This window comes from Phoca vitulina, unplaced genomic scaffold, assembly GCF_004348235.1.
Source record: "Phoca vitulina isolate PV1807 unplaced genomic scaffold, GSC_HSeal_1.0 scaffold10, whole genome shotgun sequence".
NCBI classification, from domain to species: domain Eukaryota; kingdom Metazoa; phylum Chordata; class Mammalia; order Carnivora; family Phocidae; genus Phoca; species Phoca vitulina.
Window position 1 is genome coordinate 18,575,172 of NW_022589713.1, and position 17,983 is coordinate 18,593,154.

General features: G+C 36.4%; 1 protein-coding gene and 1 pseudogene across 5 annotated transcripts in view; both read left to right on the forward strand.

The window, feature by feature from the left end:
• CEP70 (centrosomal protein 70) overlaps window positions 1-17,983 on the forward strand; it is a 105,808-nt gene that overhangs the window by 37,868 nt on the left and 49,957 nt on the right. For 4 of the 5 annotated variants that reach the window (XM_032408613.1, XM_032408610.1, XM_032408614.1 and 1 more), the window contains exons 3-6: window positions 8,704-8,828; window positions 10,902-10,992; window positions 11,139-11,262; window positions 11,603-11,783. In XM_032408613.1, coding sequence (XP_032264504.1) covers window positions 8,814-8,828; window positions 10,902-10,992; window positions 11,139-11,262; window positions 11,603-11,783 — 411 coding nt within the window. In that variant the 5' untranslated portion in view covers window positions 8,704-8,813. Of the gene's footprint in view, window positions 1-6,770; window positions 6,862-8,703; window positions 8,829-10,901; window positions 10,993-11,138; window positions 11,263-11,602; window positions 11,784-17,983 lie in introns of all 5 variants that reach the window. The other variant, XM_032408612.1, reaches the window with a different exon arrangement.
• On the forward strand, window positions 16,153-17,294 carry LOC116634993 (annotated as a pseudogene).

The following is a 17,983-nucleotide window of genomic DNA, read 5'->3' on the forward strand; positions in this document are numbered from 1 at the left end:
TAACGTGGGGCTCAGTCTCACAACCCTCAGATCGTGACCTGAATTGAAACTGAGTCCGATGCTCAACTGACTGCATCACCCAGGCGCCCCTGTTCTTGCTTTTTAATGTAAATGTTTATAAATTTCCCCCCTAGCACTGCTTTCACTGAGTCCCATAAGTTTTGGTATGTTGTGTTTTTTATTTTGTTTTTGTTTTTGAGTTTTATTTAAGTAATCTCTACACACAGTGTGGGGCTCATACTCATGACCCTGAGAGATCAAGAGTCGCATGTTTTGACTGAGCCAGACAGGTGCCCCTATTTTTGTTTTTCTTAATCTTTAAGTGTTTTCTTTTTCTTTATCTTTTTTTTTTTTTAAGATTTCATTTATTTGAGAGAGAGAGAGTACGAGCATGAGCAGGGGTGAGGGGCAGAGGGAGAAGCAGACTCCCCGCTGAGCAGGGAGCCCGACTTGGGGCTCAGTCCCAGGACCCTGAGATCGTGACCTGAGCTGAAAGCAGACACTTAACTGATTGAGCCACCCATGCGCCCCTCTAAGTATTTTCTAATTTCCCTTGTGATTTCTTCTTTGATCCATTGTTTGGTTGAGTGTATTGCTTAATTATCGCAGATTTCTCTGTTTTCCATTTTCCTTCTGTTACTGATTTCTAACTTTATCCTGTTGTGGTCTGAGAAAATACTTTGTATGATCTATCTTTTAAAATCTGTTGTGACTTAATTTGTGCCCTAACATATGCTCTGTCCTGGAAAATGTCTCATGTACACTTGAGAAGGCTGTGTCTTGTGTTTTTGTTGGGTAGAGTGTTCTTTATAAATCTGTTAGATCTGGCTTATTTTCAATTGCTGTTTCATTACTTATCTTTTGTCTGGTTGTTCTGTTATTGAGAGTGGCATAGTAAAGTCTCCAACTACTATTATAGAACGATTTCTTCCTTCAATTCTGTCAACTTTTGCTGAATGTGCCTTGATGGTCTGTTATTAAGTGTATACTTTTTATAATTGTTATTTCTTCTTGCTGTATTGAACCTTTTATTAATATGTAATGTCCTTTATCTTTTGTAATATTTTTTGATTTAAAGTCTGTTTTGTCTGATATTAATATAGCCACCTTGCTCTCTTTTGGTTCTTATTTGCATGGAATATCTTCTACCATCCTTTCACTTTGAATTCTTTGTGTCTTTGGATCTAAAGTGACTCTGTTTTAGATAGCATATAGTTGGATCATATTTTTATCCATTCTGCCAATCTGTGAAGAGTTTAATCCATTTACATTTAAAGTAATTGCTGATAAGTAAGGACTTATTTCTGTCATTTTGCTATTTTTTATATTGTCTTACAGCTTTTCTGTTCCTCATTTTCTGTATTACTGGCCTTTTTTTTTTTTTTTTAAAGATTTTATTTATTTATTTGAGAGAGAGAGAATGAGAGACAGAGAGCATGAGAGGGAGGAGGGTCAGAGGGAGAAGCAGACTCCCTGCCGAGCAGGGAGCCTGATGCGGGACTCGATCCCGGGACTCCAGGATCATGACCTGAGCCGAAGGCAGTCGCTTAACCAACTGAGCCACCCAGGCGTCCCTGTATTACTGGCCTTTTTGTGTTTAGTTGATGTTATTGAGTGAAATATTTTAATTCCTTTATTTCTTTTTGTATATATTCTATCACTGTCTTCTTTGTTGTTATGAGAATTACATTTAGCATTCTCAAATTATAACACTCTAATTTGAATTTATAACAGCTTAATTTAAATAACATGCAAAAACTCTGCTCTTTACAGTTCCATCCCCACCTCTTTCAGTTGTTGATGTTACACGATCACATGTTTATACATGTGTGCCCCAAAACATAAACTTATATAATTCTTTTTTTTTTAAATTTTTTTTCTTTAAAAAATTTTTTTTAATTTAAATTCAATTTAGTTAACATATAGTGTATTATTAGTTTCAGGGGAGAATTTAATGATTCATCAGTTACAATACATCAAGTTGTGCTCATTACATTAAGTGCCCTTTTTCATTGGCATCACCCAGTTACCCCATCCCCCTACCCCCTCCCCTCCCGGAACCCTCGGTTCATTTCCTATCCTTAAGAATCTATTATGGTTTGCCTCCCTCTCTGTTTTTATCTTATTTTTCTTTCCTTCCCCTATTTTTTTTTAAAGATTTTTATTTATTTATTTTAGAGAGGGAGAGTTTGAGAGTGGGGGGAGGGGAAGAGGGAGAGAATCTTTCAAGCAGACTACCCACTGAGTGGGGAGCTTGACGTGGGGCTTGATCCCATGACCACGAGATCATGACCTGATCCAAAACCGAGAGTTGGATGCTCAACTGACTGAGCTACCCAGGTGCCCTTCTTTTTTATTTCTTTTTAGGTTTTTCATCTCTTTATTGATATTTCCATTTTGTTCATATATTGTTTGTTTTCACATCTTCCTTTACTTCTTTAAGATGATTGTTTAAAAGTCTTTGTCTAGTAGATCTGCCATCAAGTCTTCCTTTTTTTTTTTTTCTTTCCTTCCCATGGATTGTTTCTGTTGATTTTTTTTTCTCTTTGAATGGGCCATACTTTCCTGATGCTTTGCATGTTTGTTACTTTTTTGTTGGAAACTGGACATTTGAATCTAATAATGTGGTAATTCTGAAAATCAGATTCTTCTCCTTCACCAAGGTTTGCTGGGTTTTGTTTTTGTTTTTGATTGTTATAGGCTGTCTCTGTGCCAAGGATCAACCTGAGGTGTAAACTTAAGGTCTTCTCAGGTTTTTTTCAGCTTGCACTTTTCCCTCAGCATGTGCCGTGACTTTCCAATTTCCCAAATGTGCATTTGCTTTTAATTGTGTAGTCTTTAATGTCTGGCTCCCAAAAGGGGCAAGACAGAACAATGAAGGGGAGAAGAAAAGGATCATGGCCCTTTAAAATTCCTGGAAGTCACTTTAGCTTCTTTACTTCTCTGAAGTTAGAAGCAGTAATCACTGATCAGATCACAGAATGCTGATATTGGAGCAAAGGATTCTTTTTGCTCACCCTACACAAACTGGGGGTAAGCTGCTCCTGGTATGCTGTGTACAGCTGCCAGTTGTGGGAATGGGGGTGGGGAATGGGTATTTGTTACTGTGCTAAGAGCTAAAATTGTAATTAACCACAAATTATCATTCTAGTTTTCTCTGGAATTTGCAAACCTCAGTAGACTCCACAGAGTTCTAAAATAGTTACTTGAGACAGAATCTGCCAGTGTAATTGTTGTCTACATGGTGAGACAAATTCCTGGTACTCTTTACTCTGCATTCTTCCCAGAATCCTCTCCTTCTGAACTTTTACAATGGGACAGAATTCAGGAAAGCCTTTCTGATTTCTCAGACTTCTCTCTTCTTTGCTTTTGTGTAGTGTTAAAAAATATGGCAGGTTGTTTTCTGAGATTTCCTGGGTCTGTTACCCAATCCACTTTGGTCTCAACTTTCCCTTCCTCTCTCTTGTCCCTGTCTTGCTCAATTTTGGTTCCATTCCCAGAAGTTTCTTCTAACTGTGGGCCCTATCGTGGAGTTCTTGCATGTCAGTTTTGAGTGTTCATAGGACTCTAGCAGCTGCAGTCCTTCTTATGGCACAAGGGCAAAACCCCTTCCAGATTCACCTGTTATCGTATTAGTGCAATAGTGAATATTAGTGAATACTAATGATTTGGGAATCCTCCTGTTTTTATGACTTAAATACTGCCTGTTGCTTTTTGTTTGTTTTCTTACACAGATGCTGACAGCTTGCAGTTCTTAGTGATTTATCCCCACCCACTTATATTTTGATGTTTGTGGGGAATAATTTGTCACTATGTTTTGATGCAAATACTGTTCTTCGGTTTTTTTCTTTGTTACCTAGTTGCTTTTGTTTTATTAAAAAACTTTGTTGTTACCATGCCATCAATCCTTTATTTATTCTTTTACTTTTACCATTTTGTATATTTATATTTTATATGGCTTTTTAATATTTTAGTTGTCTTTTTTCCTTTAAAAACATGTAGTTTGACTTTTTTTTTTTTTAATCCAGCTTGACAGTCTTTCTCCTTTAACTGGAGCATTTAATCTATTTACATTTGATATAATTACTGATGTGAGTTTAAATATTTCTTTTGTTCTATTTGTTCTTTGTTTCTCTCCTTTTAGATTTATTTTTATTCATCCTCATGGTTCCTTTTTTTTTTTTTTTCTTTTAGGAAATTACACACTTGAGTTCTGTTCTTTAGTGGCTATTCCAGAAATTCTTAAACATCCTTATTTTGCAAAATACTGATATTAAGAGATACCTTTATCTTCCTCCTGAATTATAAACAAAATTAGAACACTGTTACTCTACCCTACTCCCAGCTAATACATTTTGTTATGTGCATTTTAGCTATATTTTATTTTTATTTATTTATTTTTTAAAGATTTTATTTCTTTATTTGAGAGAGCGAGCGAGAGAGAGAGAGCACGAGCAGGGAGGAGGGGCAGAGGGAGAGAGAGAAGTAGATTTCCTGCCAAGCAGGGAGTCTGATGGGGGACTTGATCCCAGGACCCTGGGATCGTGACCTGAGCTAAAGGCAGATGCTTAACCAACTGAGCCACCCAGGGGCCCCTTAGCTATCTTTTTAAATCTTCACAAGACCTTATTTTATGTAGTCAGTGTTTCTTTACAGTATTCATTTCTTTGCTCTTTATTCCTTTCTGCATTTTTGCCTTTTTAATCAAGGAATCTTTTGCATGAAGCATCTCCTTTAGAATTTTTTATAGAATAGATGTCAGATTTGTTTTGTTTGTTTGAAAATGTCTTATGCCCTTATTATTAGTGGATATTTTCACTAGATTTAGAATTTTAGATTGGTGATTCTTTCAGCACATCGTATATATTAGTCCACTGTTAGTTTCCATTATTACTGCTAAGAATTTAGCTGACATTTCAACTGTTACTCCTTTGAAGATAATCTTTTTTTTTTGTAATTGCTTTTAAGATTTTCTGTCTTTGTTTCTCTGTACTTTAATATGATGTGCCTAGGTGTGATTTTTTTTTTCTCTATTTTGTTTGCCATTTGCTGGGCTTCTAGAATCAGTGGATTTATGTCTTTCATTGGCTCTCAAAACTTCTTAGCCATTATGTCTTCAAATCCTGCTTTTCCATTTTTTCTCTATTTCTTGGATGCCAGTTATGCATGTATCCTCTCCATTTGAAGTAGAATGTCTGCTGTGTTTTCCTGAATGTAGCATAGAGAACTAAAAAGATGGAGTCTGTTCTACCTTCCCTTCATTTGTTCATTTAATTTTCTCTTCTGTTTTCTAATCTACTGTTGAGCCTGTGATTTGAGATCTTACTTTCAGCTATTGTAATTTTTTGTTCTAAATTTTTATTCTTTTTCAAATCTGTTTTGTTTCTTTTTCAGTTTACAGTTCTCTGCCAAAAGTTTCAAGCTTTGATTTTTATTTCTTTGAACATTGTCAGCATAATTGTTTTATTGTCTCTGCCTAATAATTACAATACCAGAAGTCCTTCTTTCTTAGTTGGTTTCTTTTGACTGTTATTTCTTTTTTTTTTTTTGACTGTTACTTCTGTCTCTGTATGCCTTGGTTATCTTTGTTTGCTGGATGTTGTATTTGAAATGTTTTTTGGTGGGGATAATTTAAGGCCTTTTTCCAGAGAAGATTTCATTTGCTTCTGCCAGGCGCATGGAAGCACTTTTTTTTTTTTAAGTTTTATTTATTAGAAAGAGAGAGAGAGCAAGCACAGCAGGGCAGGGGAGGGGCAAAGAGAGGGAGAAGCAGACTCCCCACTGAGCAGGGAGCCCAAAGTGGGGTTTGATCCCAGGACCCTGAGATCACGACCTGAGCTGAAGGCAGATGCTTAGCCAACTGAGCCACCAGGTGCCCCATGAAAGTTTAATTTGAGACCTTCTTGAGATATTGGATGACTCAGAGGAGAGGAAACCAGGTTTCAGTTAATGGGACATATAGTTTACTTCTAGTTAACCCTTACCCTGAGCATTGTAGTCCTTACAGGAAACAGTTTTAAATGGGGGGATAGGGTGTGGCATTTCTTACAGCTCTTTCTTTGGATTTCCAAATGCCTTTAGGGAAAACGTGGGGTCTCATCTCCTCGATTTTTTGCCTGGTAATTCCTCGTTATTGTGTTAGTCCTTTAATGCTTGTAAGAAAAATAATTTAATGTCTTTTTTTTTTTTTTTTTAGTTTTAAGTAACCTCTACCCCCAACATGGAGCTCAAACTCACGACCCCAAGATAAAGAGCTCCGTGTTCTACCGTATAAGCCAGCCAGGCGCCCTGAATTTAATGTACTTTGTTCAGCTTTTTTTGTTGCCCTTTGGAGACAGAGCTGCCTACTCCACCATTACCAAAAGTAGACTACTTATCTCATGGAATTTAGTCTTACCTAGACATATTTATGTAAAACAGATGTATGAGGTCATTATCTGGGTAATTTGTAGAAAACATCTAAGCTAATACATCATGGTATGATTAGGTAAGATCCATTTTGTTTAGCATACTTTTTATGTAACAACTGCCACTTATCTATAAGTTTCTATATGCCAGGTATCTCATTCTAAGTACTTTCTACTTGTCTGACTTAATTTAACCCATAAGGTGTAAGTATTACTGTATTCTTTCTTTTACAGATGAAGAAATCAGTGCTCAAATAGGTTAATGAGTTTGTCAATGTCATATAGTTTAATAAATAGTTAAGCTAGTAGTCACTCAGGCTATCTGACTCTGAATGCTAAACTGCTATACTTTACTCTTTATAGTGCTACAGGAACATATAACAAGAGGACTTGATCTGGTCATGGGATTAGGGGAGTTTTTCCTGAAGAAAGAAATCTGAGCCAGGATCTGAAGGTCAAGTATAAGTTAACTAAGTGAAGAATAGGGTAAGAGTGACCAGGCCTTGAATCTGGAGAAAGATGACATTTTGACGATTTGAAAGAGGTCCAGTGTGGTAGTTAGGGAGATTGTCAGAATATGTGGCTCCACACTCTTTGGGGGAGTATCTTACATTGATATCTACCACCATTGTGTCTGGTCTATAAGGGTGTATTCTTCCCACTTTAAAATGCTGATTGACCCTTGATGGTGATATGGTAGGATGAACACAGCACCACCTCTGAAGTATTCTTGCCAGAAAATACTGAACCTGAATCTAATAAAGCCTCTAGATGTAACCAGTTTACAAGAAATATAGGGGATGGAGAAATAGGCTAAAAGACAAGAATACAGTAAGCCAAATCTGAAATAGGGGGAGTTTTGCAAGACAGATGGCCTATTTTTTCAACAAAAAAAGAGGGGATAGGACTGCTGTAGATTAAAAGAAACTTTAGAGTGCCACATGTGAACATTGTTTGGATCCTGATTTGGAAAAAAAATAAAAAAGACATTTTGGGAAAAATTGAACCTGGACTAGGTATTGAGTGATAGTAAGAAATTATTAATTTTATTTGGTGTGATAATAGTATTGAAATTGTGTTTAAAAAATTTGTATTTGTTAGAGATGTATACTGAAATAAGTGTGTGAAGAAGAAATAAGAATGGAAGAATACTGGCTTTCACTGAAGCTGTATTCATGGGTTTATTATACTCTTTCTCTATTTTTGTGTATTTCTGAAAATTTCTCTAATGAAAAGTTAAAACTAGCTGAAAGATTTGTAAAAGCAGGAGGGATTAACATTGTGGGTGACTGAGTTGTTCAAAGAGACCAAAGCTTAAAGGGGAAATAGTATGATACCAAGCACAAAAGTGGCAGAATTTGAGAATTTGTAACATGTTATTAGGTTTATCTGAAAATAAAGTGGAAAGACTACACCCCGTAGACCAGACTTAAGGGTGACTGGTAAATTGTTTAGTTGGATTTCGCTATCTGAAGCAGCATAAAAGGGGAGAAGGATGCTTTCAAAGAAATACTGACCTGGCAGCCAGGAGGCCTACTTCTTTTCTTATTAATCCTGAGAAGATCATTTCAGCTGCCTGGGTGTCAGATGGTTGTACCTGTTGTATTGCTCCAGCTCTCCCGTATGTTTCTCTGCCAGCTATGAACAGCTAGGGATTTTGGATTAAACAATATCCAAGGTCTGCTAAAGATCTAAAAGTTCATGATGCTAATGAATGTGTGTGATTGTGCCTCTTGAAAGGAGGAATTATACCTACATGTCAAACAATCCAAGAAATTTTTTTCCTATAGGATGATAGAGTCTTAGATAACAAGAAGAAGTGATGGTAGGGTAGACTGGATATAAATTTTTGTGTCTGCCGGTCACACAGAATCCTTTGTTGCTAGCTTCTGATCTACTTAGAAATAAAGACTACCTAAGAAAGTGGCACTGCATTTACCCTTGGAGTTAGTCCAGTGAATTGTTAAACTGGCCTGTAACTTTGGGTCAGGTACGGTTTTTTTAGTTTTTCAGGAGGCAGTTTCCAAAAGAGAGCAGTTTATTTATTAGTAGCACATGCTTTGCACATTTAGTTAAAATAAATCGTGTGTGTGTGTGTGTGTGTGTGTGTGTAAAACCCATAATGTTTTATTTCTAGAGGAGAACTAGGATAGCGTTTATTCTAATCATTCTTAAGATCAGCCGTCTAAGAAGTCATACAAGTTTTGACACAGGAATGGCTTAAATTGCCTAAGAGTTATAGGTTCTTTTAAATATTTCCTTTAACACCTATTGCACTTTTTCTTTTTTCATTTAGGCAACGTGAATATTTTTTCTTGCCAGTCTACTTCTTCTGATTTCACAAAAGATACTATATCTCCAGCAGCCCCTAAAGCCTAGGAGTCCAGTAAATCATCAAACACACTCATGACTGAAAAACAGGTAAACTTAAAATATTTGAGCCAGTGTTTCTTGAAGTATGTGCCAAAGAATACTACATCTACATATGTGAAAAATCTTAAAAATCCTTAGAAGGATTCTTTAGTAAAATAATTTTGGGAAATGTTGGGTTAAAGATTATTTAATGATTTCATTATTCTGAGACTTCACAATACTATTCCTAAGGAGGCTTTAGCATACAGTATTTCCTGTTTATTTAACATTAATCTCATGAACATTTCATTAGTGTTCTGTAGCACATACTTTAGAAAATATCATTCTTAGCTCTTTTCAAGAATTTTTAAACAGTTACATTATTCTTTCTCTCAAAAGAGGTATCAGAACAATATATATATATCATTTGATCATTCAAAATGTGTGACACTGGGGCTCCTGGGTGGCTCAGTCATTAAGCGTCTGCCTTCAGCTCAGGTCATGATCCCAGGGTCCTAGGATCGAGCCCCGCATCGGGCTCTGTGCTCGGCAGGAGGCCTGCTTCTCCCTCTCCCGCTCCCCTTGCTTGTGTTCCGTCTCCTGCTGTGTCTCTCTCTGTCGGATAAATAAATAAAATCTTAAAAAAAAAGTGTGACATTATTTACAGAGTACTTGGTTTTTATGAGTCATAGTAGACACTGAGATGTTCACACATTTGGCTCCTAAACCAGATATCTTCAATAATTTTAATTCTGGGTCATGTATCTTGTGACCAGAAGACCTACAACATGAATAAGGGAAAAGAGTGTAGGAGGGAAAAGAAGTGTGGAAAGGATAAAGAAGGTGAAGAAAAAGTCAGCAGTCAAAAGGAAAGATTTGGTGCTGTTAGTAATAGTGCTATCATAGTCATAAGGGTAATTTGTTCCTTTTTTGTCTTGAGAGATTCTTTAATGTTTAGGGGCATTTAGATGTGGAGAGTAATACTTTTATATATATTTTGTCTTTTGCCTAAATTATTAATCTTTAAGCTATTACAGTATTTAATACTATACATCGCTAGTGAAAACTTGTATAAATTTTATTTTTCAAGCACTTAAACACTGATTGAAAATTCACCCAAATTGCCTTTACAAATATACATTAAAAACTTAAAAAGTAAGTCACTTCACACAGTGATTTCAAATTCATTTAAAAGACTTATAAACTGTTATCATGGATTTAAATGTCTAATTTAAAAAAACCATCTCTATTTTTATTCTTATCTGTATTGTATGTACAATATTGTATTTACCTTTTTCTTTCCATTAATATGTTTTTATTTACTTAATCTAGAGAGTTAGGGTTCCCCTCTCAGGTTTATGGTGTAAGTACTTATTTAGAATCAGGGATATAAAACTTGGGAGTGTCTTTCAGAGTGATTCTACTAGAATCAGTTACCTAGATGGACAGACTCCTTTTTATAGTTAGACCTTGTCCATTATACAAGGGACTATCTGCATTATTGGTCTTGACCATTCAGATGTTTTGATTTTTTTTTTTCTGACCCTACTCATTAAGTGATACTTGTTTCTGAGTGACTTGTATTTCATTTACTAGTCAGTTAATATGACCTAATATGCAGCTGTTCTTTTTTTTTTTTTTTAAACCTTGGGTCAGAGGGGAGGGAGAAGCAGACTCCACGCTGAGCAGGCAGCCGGATGTGGGGCTTGATCCCACGATTCTGAGATCATGACCTGAGCTGAAGTCAGATGCTTTACTGACTGAGCCACCCAGGCGCCCCGCAGCTGTTTCTTTTGAGTAGGGCTTGGTGTGATTCAGTTAAACAAAAAAAACTAAGGTCTGTTTGGTTCACTGAAATTACAAGGTGTTGGTGTTTTTGTTTTAATTTATCCATTAAGACCATACATATGAGTATGGAATTATATAATGTAATTATTTGTGCTTATTTGCATTCTTTTTGGTCTGCTAATTTTGTTAGAAATTTGTTTTAATTTTAATCATTATATGTGCATAAGAAATTCATATTAAAAAACTTTGGAGAAAAAGTTCCATTATTTTGAAAACAAGGAAATTATATTCGAGGGGGTGTTTCTTCACTTTATATGTTAAAGTTGATCCTTTTCTTGCTGCTTATAATTACAGCGGGAAGAAGCAGAATGGGAAAGCATAAATGTGCTGTTGATGAGGCATGGCCTAAAACCTTTGTCTCTAGTCAAAAGAACTGATCTTAAAGGTAATCAGATCCTATTCGTGCTATTCCTATTCTTGCTAGATCCTATTCTTTCTTGTTATGGTAAAAAATTTTCCTTGTAGAATTTTCTATCTTAAAATTTTTTTGCCTTTTATTTTTACCATCTGTGTTATATTCCAAAAATGTAGATCTCATCGTTTTTGACAAACAGTCATCACAAAGGATGAGGCAGAATTTGGAAACATTGGTGGAAGAAACAACACGTCAACAGAACATGATCCAGGAGCTCATAGAAACTAATCAGCAGCTTAAGTAAGAAGATAGAAAGAATTCTCTTTTGAATTGTTTATGTGCAAGTGGTATGCATTCTAAAAATAATTGCCTTGAAAAGAATCTTTGATTTTTAAATCAAAATTTTTAAAAAATTTTCTGTTTTGATTAAATATTAAGTTTAAAAATATTTTAATAGGTAAATCTTTTAGTAATAGATATGTAATGGTGCCCTATATTTCTCCTATTGGTTTGTGTTGTATGATGGAAATTTTAAGAATGCAAAAGAAATTTTAGAAATTCATTATATTGTTAGATGGGCATGTTTGTTGATGTGATTTACCTTTATTACTAAGGGAAGCAATTGTGTGTCTATTATTAGAAATGAACTTCAGTTAGAACAAAGCCGAGCAGCCGATCATGAACAACGAGCTAATGACTTGGAACAAATTATGGAGAGTGTGAAGTCCAAAATTGATGAATTGGAGGATGAATCTCTAAATAGGGTTTGCCAGCAACAGAATATAATAAAAGATCTTCAAAAGGAGCATAAAGCTTTACAGGTAATCATAATCATATGTGTTTTCATCGATGATATACAGGTACACATAATCATATGTGTTTTCATAGATGATAGTACTAAAACAGCTCATTAAGGTCACAGGTGACTTCTTTGTTGCTTAATTCAATTGTCTTTATCTTATTGATCTATTACTATTGCCTTCTTAAAGTTCTTTCTTTGTTTGGTTTCCAGAATATCCTCTCCTCTGGTTTTCCTCTAACCCCACTGGTCATTCTTTAATTCCTTTGCTAGTTCTTCTTATCTTCCTATCCAATTAGTGCTGGGATTCCCCAGTACTCATTCTTAGACTTTTCTCTTTCCTGTGTATTCTGACTCCCTTGGTGATGTTCAGTCTAATGCATAACATAAATTCATTCATAATTTTAAATCTGTAGCCTAGGCATCTTCCCTTAATTCCACACTTATACCTTGCAGCCTACTTGATATCTCTACTGAACGTCTAAAAGGCATCTTGAACTTTAAATGTAAAATGGAGTTCCTGAATTTCTTTCCAGAACTTTTAGTGTTCACTCCAGTCCAGGTCACCTTCATTTCTCTCTTACCTGTCTCTTGGTCTCCCTGTTTCCACCCTTGCCTTTTTTGGTATGCTTTCAACATAGTAGCTCTGAAACCTCTAATGGCTTTCCTTCCTCTTTAGAGGAAAATCAAAAAGTCTTACCATGACCTCTAAGGTCTTACATGGTTTGGCTTCCTGTTACCTTCTAATTTCATCTAGTTTACTCCTTGCTTATTCTACTATAGTCACACTGACGTTATTGCTCTTTTTTTTTTAGCGAGGTGGAGGGGAGAGAGAAAGAGTGCATGAGTAGGTGTGAGCAGGTGGGGGAGGGGCAGAGGGAGAGAGAGAATCTTAAGCAGGCTTCATGCTCAGCATGGAACCCAGTGAAGGGCTTGATCTCACAACCTTGAGATTATGACCTGAGCTGAAATCAAGAGTCAGACACTTAACCAACTAAGTCACCCAGGCGCCCCATGTTCTTGCTCTTCCTTGAACATTCTCACCTCAGGGCCTTTGTACATTCTGTTATTTCTTTTTCCTTTGCACTGCATGCTTTTTCCCAGTTAGCTGCATGACTTGTTCTCTCCTTTCTTGGGTGTCACCATCTCTCAGGTGACAGTACTTTCTTGAGTACTTTACTTATGGTTACCAGTTCCATCCCCTACACATCATACTGCCTTCCCCGATTTAAATTTTATCTATAGTTCTTACCATCATCCAACATGCTAACATACTATATACTTTGTTTTGTTTATATATCTCCCTGTGTTAGAATGTAAGTTCCATGAAGGCAAATATTTTTGTCTGTTTTATTATTAATAGTCAATGCTCAAATATTTGAGTTATTGAATTAAATTTACATAACATTTTTATGAAATATCCTTTGTGATTATAAGTTTGGTTACTTTTCTTTTTATATAAATAACAATATTGTAACACTGAATGCTTTATTTCCTAATTTTAAAAAACTTGTTTTAAAACATGGGAGTTTGTTATAATTAGAAGAAAATAAATCTTTTGTAGTGATAATCACTTTTAGTTGTATGAGTTATTACAGATTCTTACAAATATATCTTTATGAACATCAAATCCTTAAAGTGGTTTTGTTGGCACAACACTGTATTTACCTACTGCACACAGGGATTTAGCCTGCCTAAAAGGGATCAGTACTCATCAGGCTGGGTCTAGATGTCCATTCAGTTTATGCTGGCAGCATTGGAAGGATCAGATGAGTTAATATAAAGTCCAGGGGGTCAGAGAGAATCAGCCAGAGACCATAGGGAGTTCTGGTATGAGGACAGAAGCAGTTGGTGTTCCGCCCTCATTTAGACTGCCAGCTTGGGGTACACAGTGCTAGAGCTGCTGGTGTTGATCATAACTCCAGAGAAGATAGCCAAATCTGTTTTTATTACTTATCAGTCGACAAAATCCTCAGCCATTAGGATGTTATGTTTTTAGGTTGGCTTTGTTAAGTAGTTTTCCTCATCAGTGGAGCATTATAAAATTATAAAGTCTCTCTAAAAGGAGGAGGGAGTTTGGAAATATTTCTATATGCATTTGATTTTGACCTTTCTCTCAGAAGGTGTGTGGAAACCCTAGACCACTTAACACATCAACTTATTGATGTGAGAAAGCAGCCATCAGGAGCTGTTAAAGGTGCTAGGTCCTTGGTTGACAGAGGGAGTTGAGTGGAGGATACAAGTGTTATTTTTCTAGGAAGATATCTATTTATCTCTTCAAAGAGGTTGATATATAAACAATTACAAAAGTTAAAATATTGGAACATAAGACATATGAATTTACGAGGGTTTTAGGCACTGCAAAGAACTGTTACTTGAAGGTTCATTGGTAAGGGATGACTTGTATTTTTCCATCAAATAGTTCCATGTGTCATAATGACTTGTAGTATTATTAGCTTTCTATTGCAGATCCCAGAGATTTTTTAATATAACTTATAAATTGGTACAGAGGAGGTCTCATGTTCCAGTCTGCCATGGAAGGGAACAGACAGAATTAAGACTAGGGTATGGACACCTGGCATTGGGGGAAGGCTGTCTATGCTAAATTGATCAATTGAAATTAGTTGTTTGTTTGTTTTTAAGTCCCTGAAGGGTACTTTAGAGTATTCACAGAAATTGGCCAACCCAAGGAATTTCTGTCCTGACAGTGTAGCTCAATTGTCCCATACCATTACAGACTAGTCATACATTCTGTTTCATACTAGTCAATCTGTGCTTTCTTGGGGAAGATGGGAAGTGCCCCTGGAAAACCCTTATTTCACCATTTATGGCACATTCTTCTTATTTTGGCATACAGTTTCCAATTTAAAATGCTTTAATGTTGCTTGTTTTGCAATTGAGAGAAAGGAAATGTTGATCTTGTATGTATGTGGCAGAGAAGTCAAGGAAATCAATAGATGTTTGACAACAGTATATTGAAAGATTGCTACGGAAATGCAGAAACCAAAAGACAGTATTATATTTGCAGTTTTTATGTTCTGCCATGCAGTTTCTCTCTGTACTTAGATGAGTGTGTTGACTTCTTTGGATATAGTTTTATAAACTCTTAGGTTCTTTAAATTTCTAAACAGATAATTTTTTAGTTTTAAGTCAGTGTGATCTGTATCAGGATATAATTCTCCCTCTTTGCAAAAATGATGGTGCTATTCATAGGGAGTATATAGATTGGTAAACTGATTTTAACTGTTATTTAGTGGTTACTTCAAAGATTAAAATATGTATTCTTTTCTGAAGGGGGGAAATCGGAGGGGTGGATGAACCATGAGAGACGATGGACTCTGAAAAACAAACTGAGGGTTCTAGAGGGGAGGGGGCTGGGAGGATGGGTTAGCCTGGTGATGGGTATTGAGGAGGGCACGTTCTGCATGGAGCACTGGGTGTTATGCACAAACAATGAATCATGGAACACTACATCTAAAACTAATGATGTAATGTATGGGGATTAACATAACAATAAAAAATTTTTTAAAAAATAAAATATGCATTCTTTTCTCAAAATCTAATGTTACTTGGCTACTGGAAGTCCTAGCCACAGCAGTCAGACAAGAAAAAGAAAGAAAAGGTGTCCATATTGGTAAGGAAGAAATTAAAATGTCACTATTTGCAGATACATGATACTATACATAGAAAATGTATAAAGACTATCAAAGGGTGCCTGGGTGGCTCAGTCAATTAAGTGTCTAACCCTTGATTTTGGCTCAGGTCATGATCTCAGGATCATGAAATTGATTCTCACATTGGGCTCTGCACTGGGCATGGAGCCTGCTTAAAGTTCTCTCTCCCTCTCCCTCTGCTTCTCTCCCCTCCCCATACTTTCTCTCTCTTTCTCTCAAAAAGAGAGTATCAGATAACTATTAGAAATAATAAATGATTGAGCGCCTGGCTGGCTCAGTTGGTTAAGCGACTGCCTTCGGCTCAGGTCATGATCCTGGAGTCCCGGGATCGAGTCTCACATCGGGCTCCCTGCTCAGTGGGGAGTCTGCTTCTCCCTCTGACCCTCCCCCCTCTCATGCTCTCTCTCTCTCTCATTCTCTCTCAAATAAATAAATAAAATCTTAAAAAAAAAAAAGAAATAATAAATAATTTCAGTAAAGTTGTAAGATACAAAATTAATTCACAGAAACGGGTTGTGTTTCTATACACTAATAATGAAGTAGCAGAAAGAGAAATTAAGAATTCCATTTATAATTGCACCAAAAAGAATAAAATAGCTAGGTATAAACTTAACCAAAGAGATAAAAGACCTGTACTCTGAAAACCATAAAACGTTGATGAAAGAAATAGAAGACAACACAAGCAAATGGAAAGATATTCTATGCTCATGGATTGGAAGAATTAAAATGTTGTTAAAATGTCCATACTACCCAAAGCAATCTACAGATTCATTGCAGTCGCTTTCAAAATACTAATAACATTTTGACAGAACTAGGACAGATAATACTGAAATTGGTATGGAACCACAAAACACCTCAAGTAGCCAAAGCAATCTTGAGAAAGAACACCAAAGCTGGAGGTATCATAATTCCGGATTTTAAGATAGGCTACAAAGCTGCAGTGATCAAAATAGTATGGTATGGACTGATTGAATTCCATGGGCATGGGAGCCTCTCCAGGGAGAGAGTGTGAGAGATGGACATGGACAAATGGATTCATTTAGAGCTGTGGAACAGGATGCCCTCTGATGTGAAGAACTTGTCCTGGACAACTGCCAGTTGATTTAAGGCAAAATCAAAGGCCTCACAGATGAATTTGAAGAACTGGAGTTCTTAAGTACAGTCAGTGTAGGCCTCACCTCTGTCACGAACTTACCAAAGTTAAACTTTCGAAGCTTGAACTAAGTGATCACAGAATCTCGGGGGGCTGGAAGTATTAGCAGAAAAGTGTCCAAACCTCATGCATATAAATTTAAGTGGCAACAAAATTAAAGTCCTCAGCACAATAGAGCCACGGAAAAAGAAAACCTCAAGAGCTCAGACCTTTTCAGTTGTGAGGTAACCAACTGAAGCTCCTCTTGCAGCTCACATATCTTGGTGGCTACAACCAAATGACAGGGAGGCCCCTGACTCAGATGTCGAGGGCTATGTGGAGGACCTGGGTGACAATGAGGAGGACGAGGATAAGGAAGAATTATGATGAAGATGCTCAGGTAGTGGAAGATGAGGAGGATGAAGAGGAGGAGGAAGGAGAAGAGGAGGAGGAAGAGGGTTATAATGACTGGGAAGTAGATAATGAGGAAAATGAAGAAGATGTTGGTGAAGAAGAAAGGGGTCAGAAGTGAAAATGAGAACCTGAAGATGAAGGAGAAGACGATGACTAAGTGGAATAACCTATTTTGAAAAATTCCTATTGTGATTTGACTATTTGTACCCCTAACTACCCCCCCAATCCCATCCCCCAAAACTCACTGTTTTCTGATTGTAATGTTGCTGTGAGAATGAGAGGGGAAAAGTATACTGTGGGTTGTGGGGGGAGGGAGGGCAGGAGGGAGTAGAATAAAATGCTGTTTTTATTGCAAGAAAAAAAAAAAAAGACAGATGAAAGGAACCAAATAGAGAGCCCAGGAATAAACCCATAATTATATGGTCAATCTATGACAGAGGTTGCAAAAATATGCAATGGGAAAAAGTCTGATTAATGATGCTGGGAAGACTGGACCTCTATATGCAGAAGAATGAAATTGGGCTACTTTTTTACACCATGCACAAAAATAAACTCAAAAAGGATTAAAGACCTATATGTGAGACCTGAAACCATAAAACTCCTGGAAGAAAACATAGGCACTAATTTATTGACATTGGCCTTAGTAATGTTTTCCTACATATGTCTCCTCAGGCAAGGGAAATAAAGTAAAAATGAACTATTGGGACTATATCAAAATAAAAAGCTTTTGTACAGCAAAGGGAACCATCAACAAAATGAAAAGACAACCTGCTGCATGGAAGAAGATATTTGCAGATGATATATCCATCAAGGGGTTAATATCCAAAATGTATAAAGAACTTCCACAACTCAACACCAAAAAAACCCCCAATCTGATCAAAATATGGGCAGAGGACCTGAATAGACATTTTTCCAAAGAAGACGACATACAGATGGTCAACAAACACGTGAAAAGATGCTCAACATCATTAATCATCAGGGAAATGCAAGTAAAAACCATCA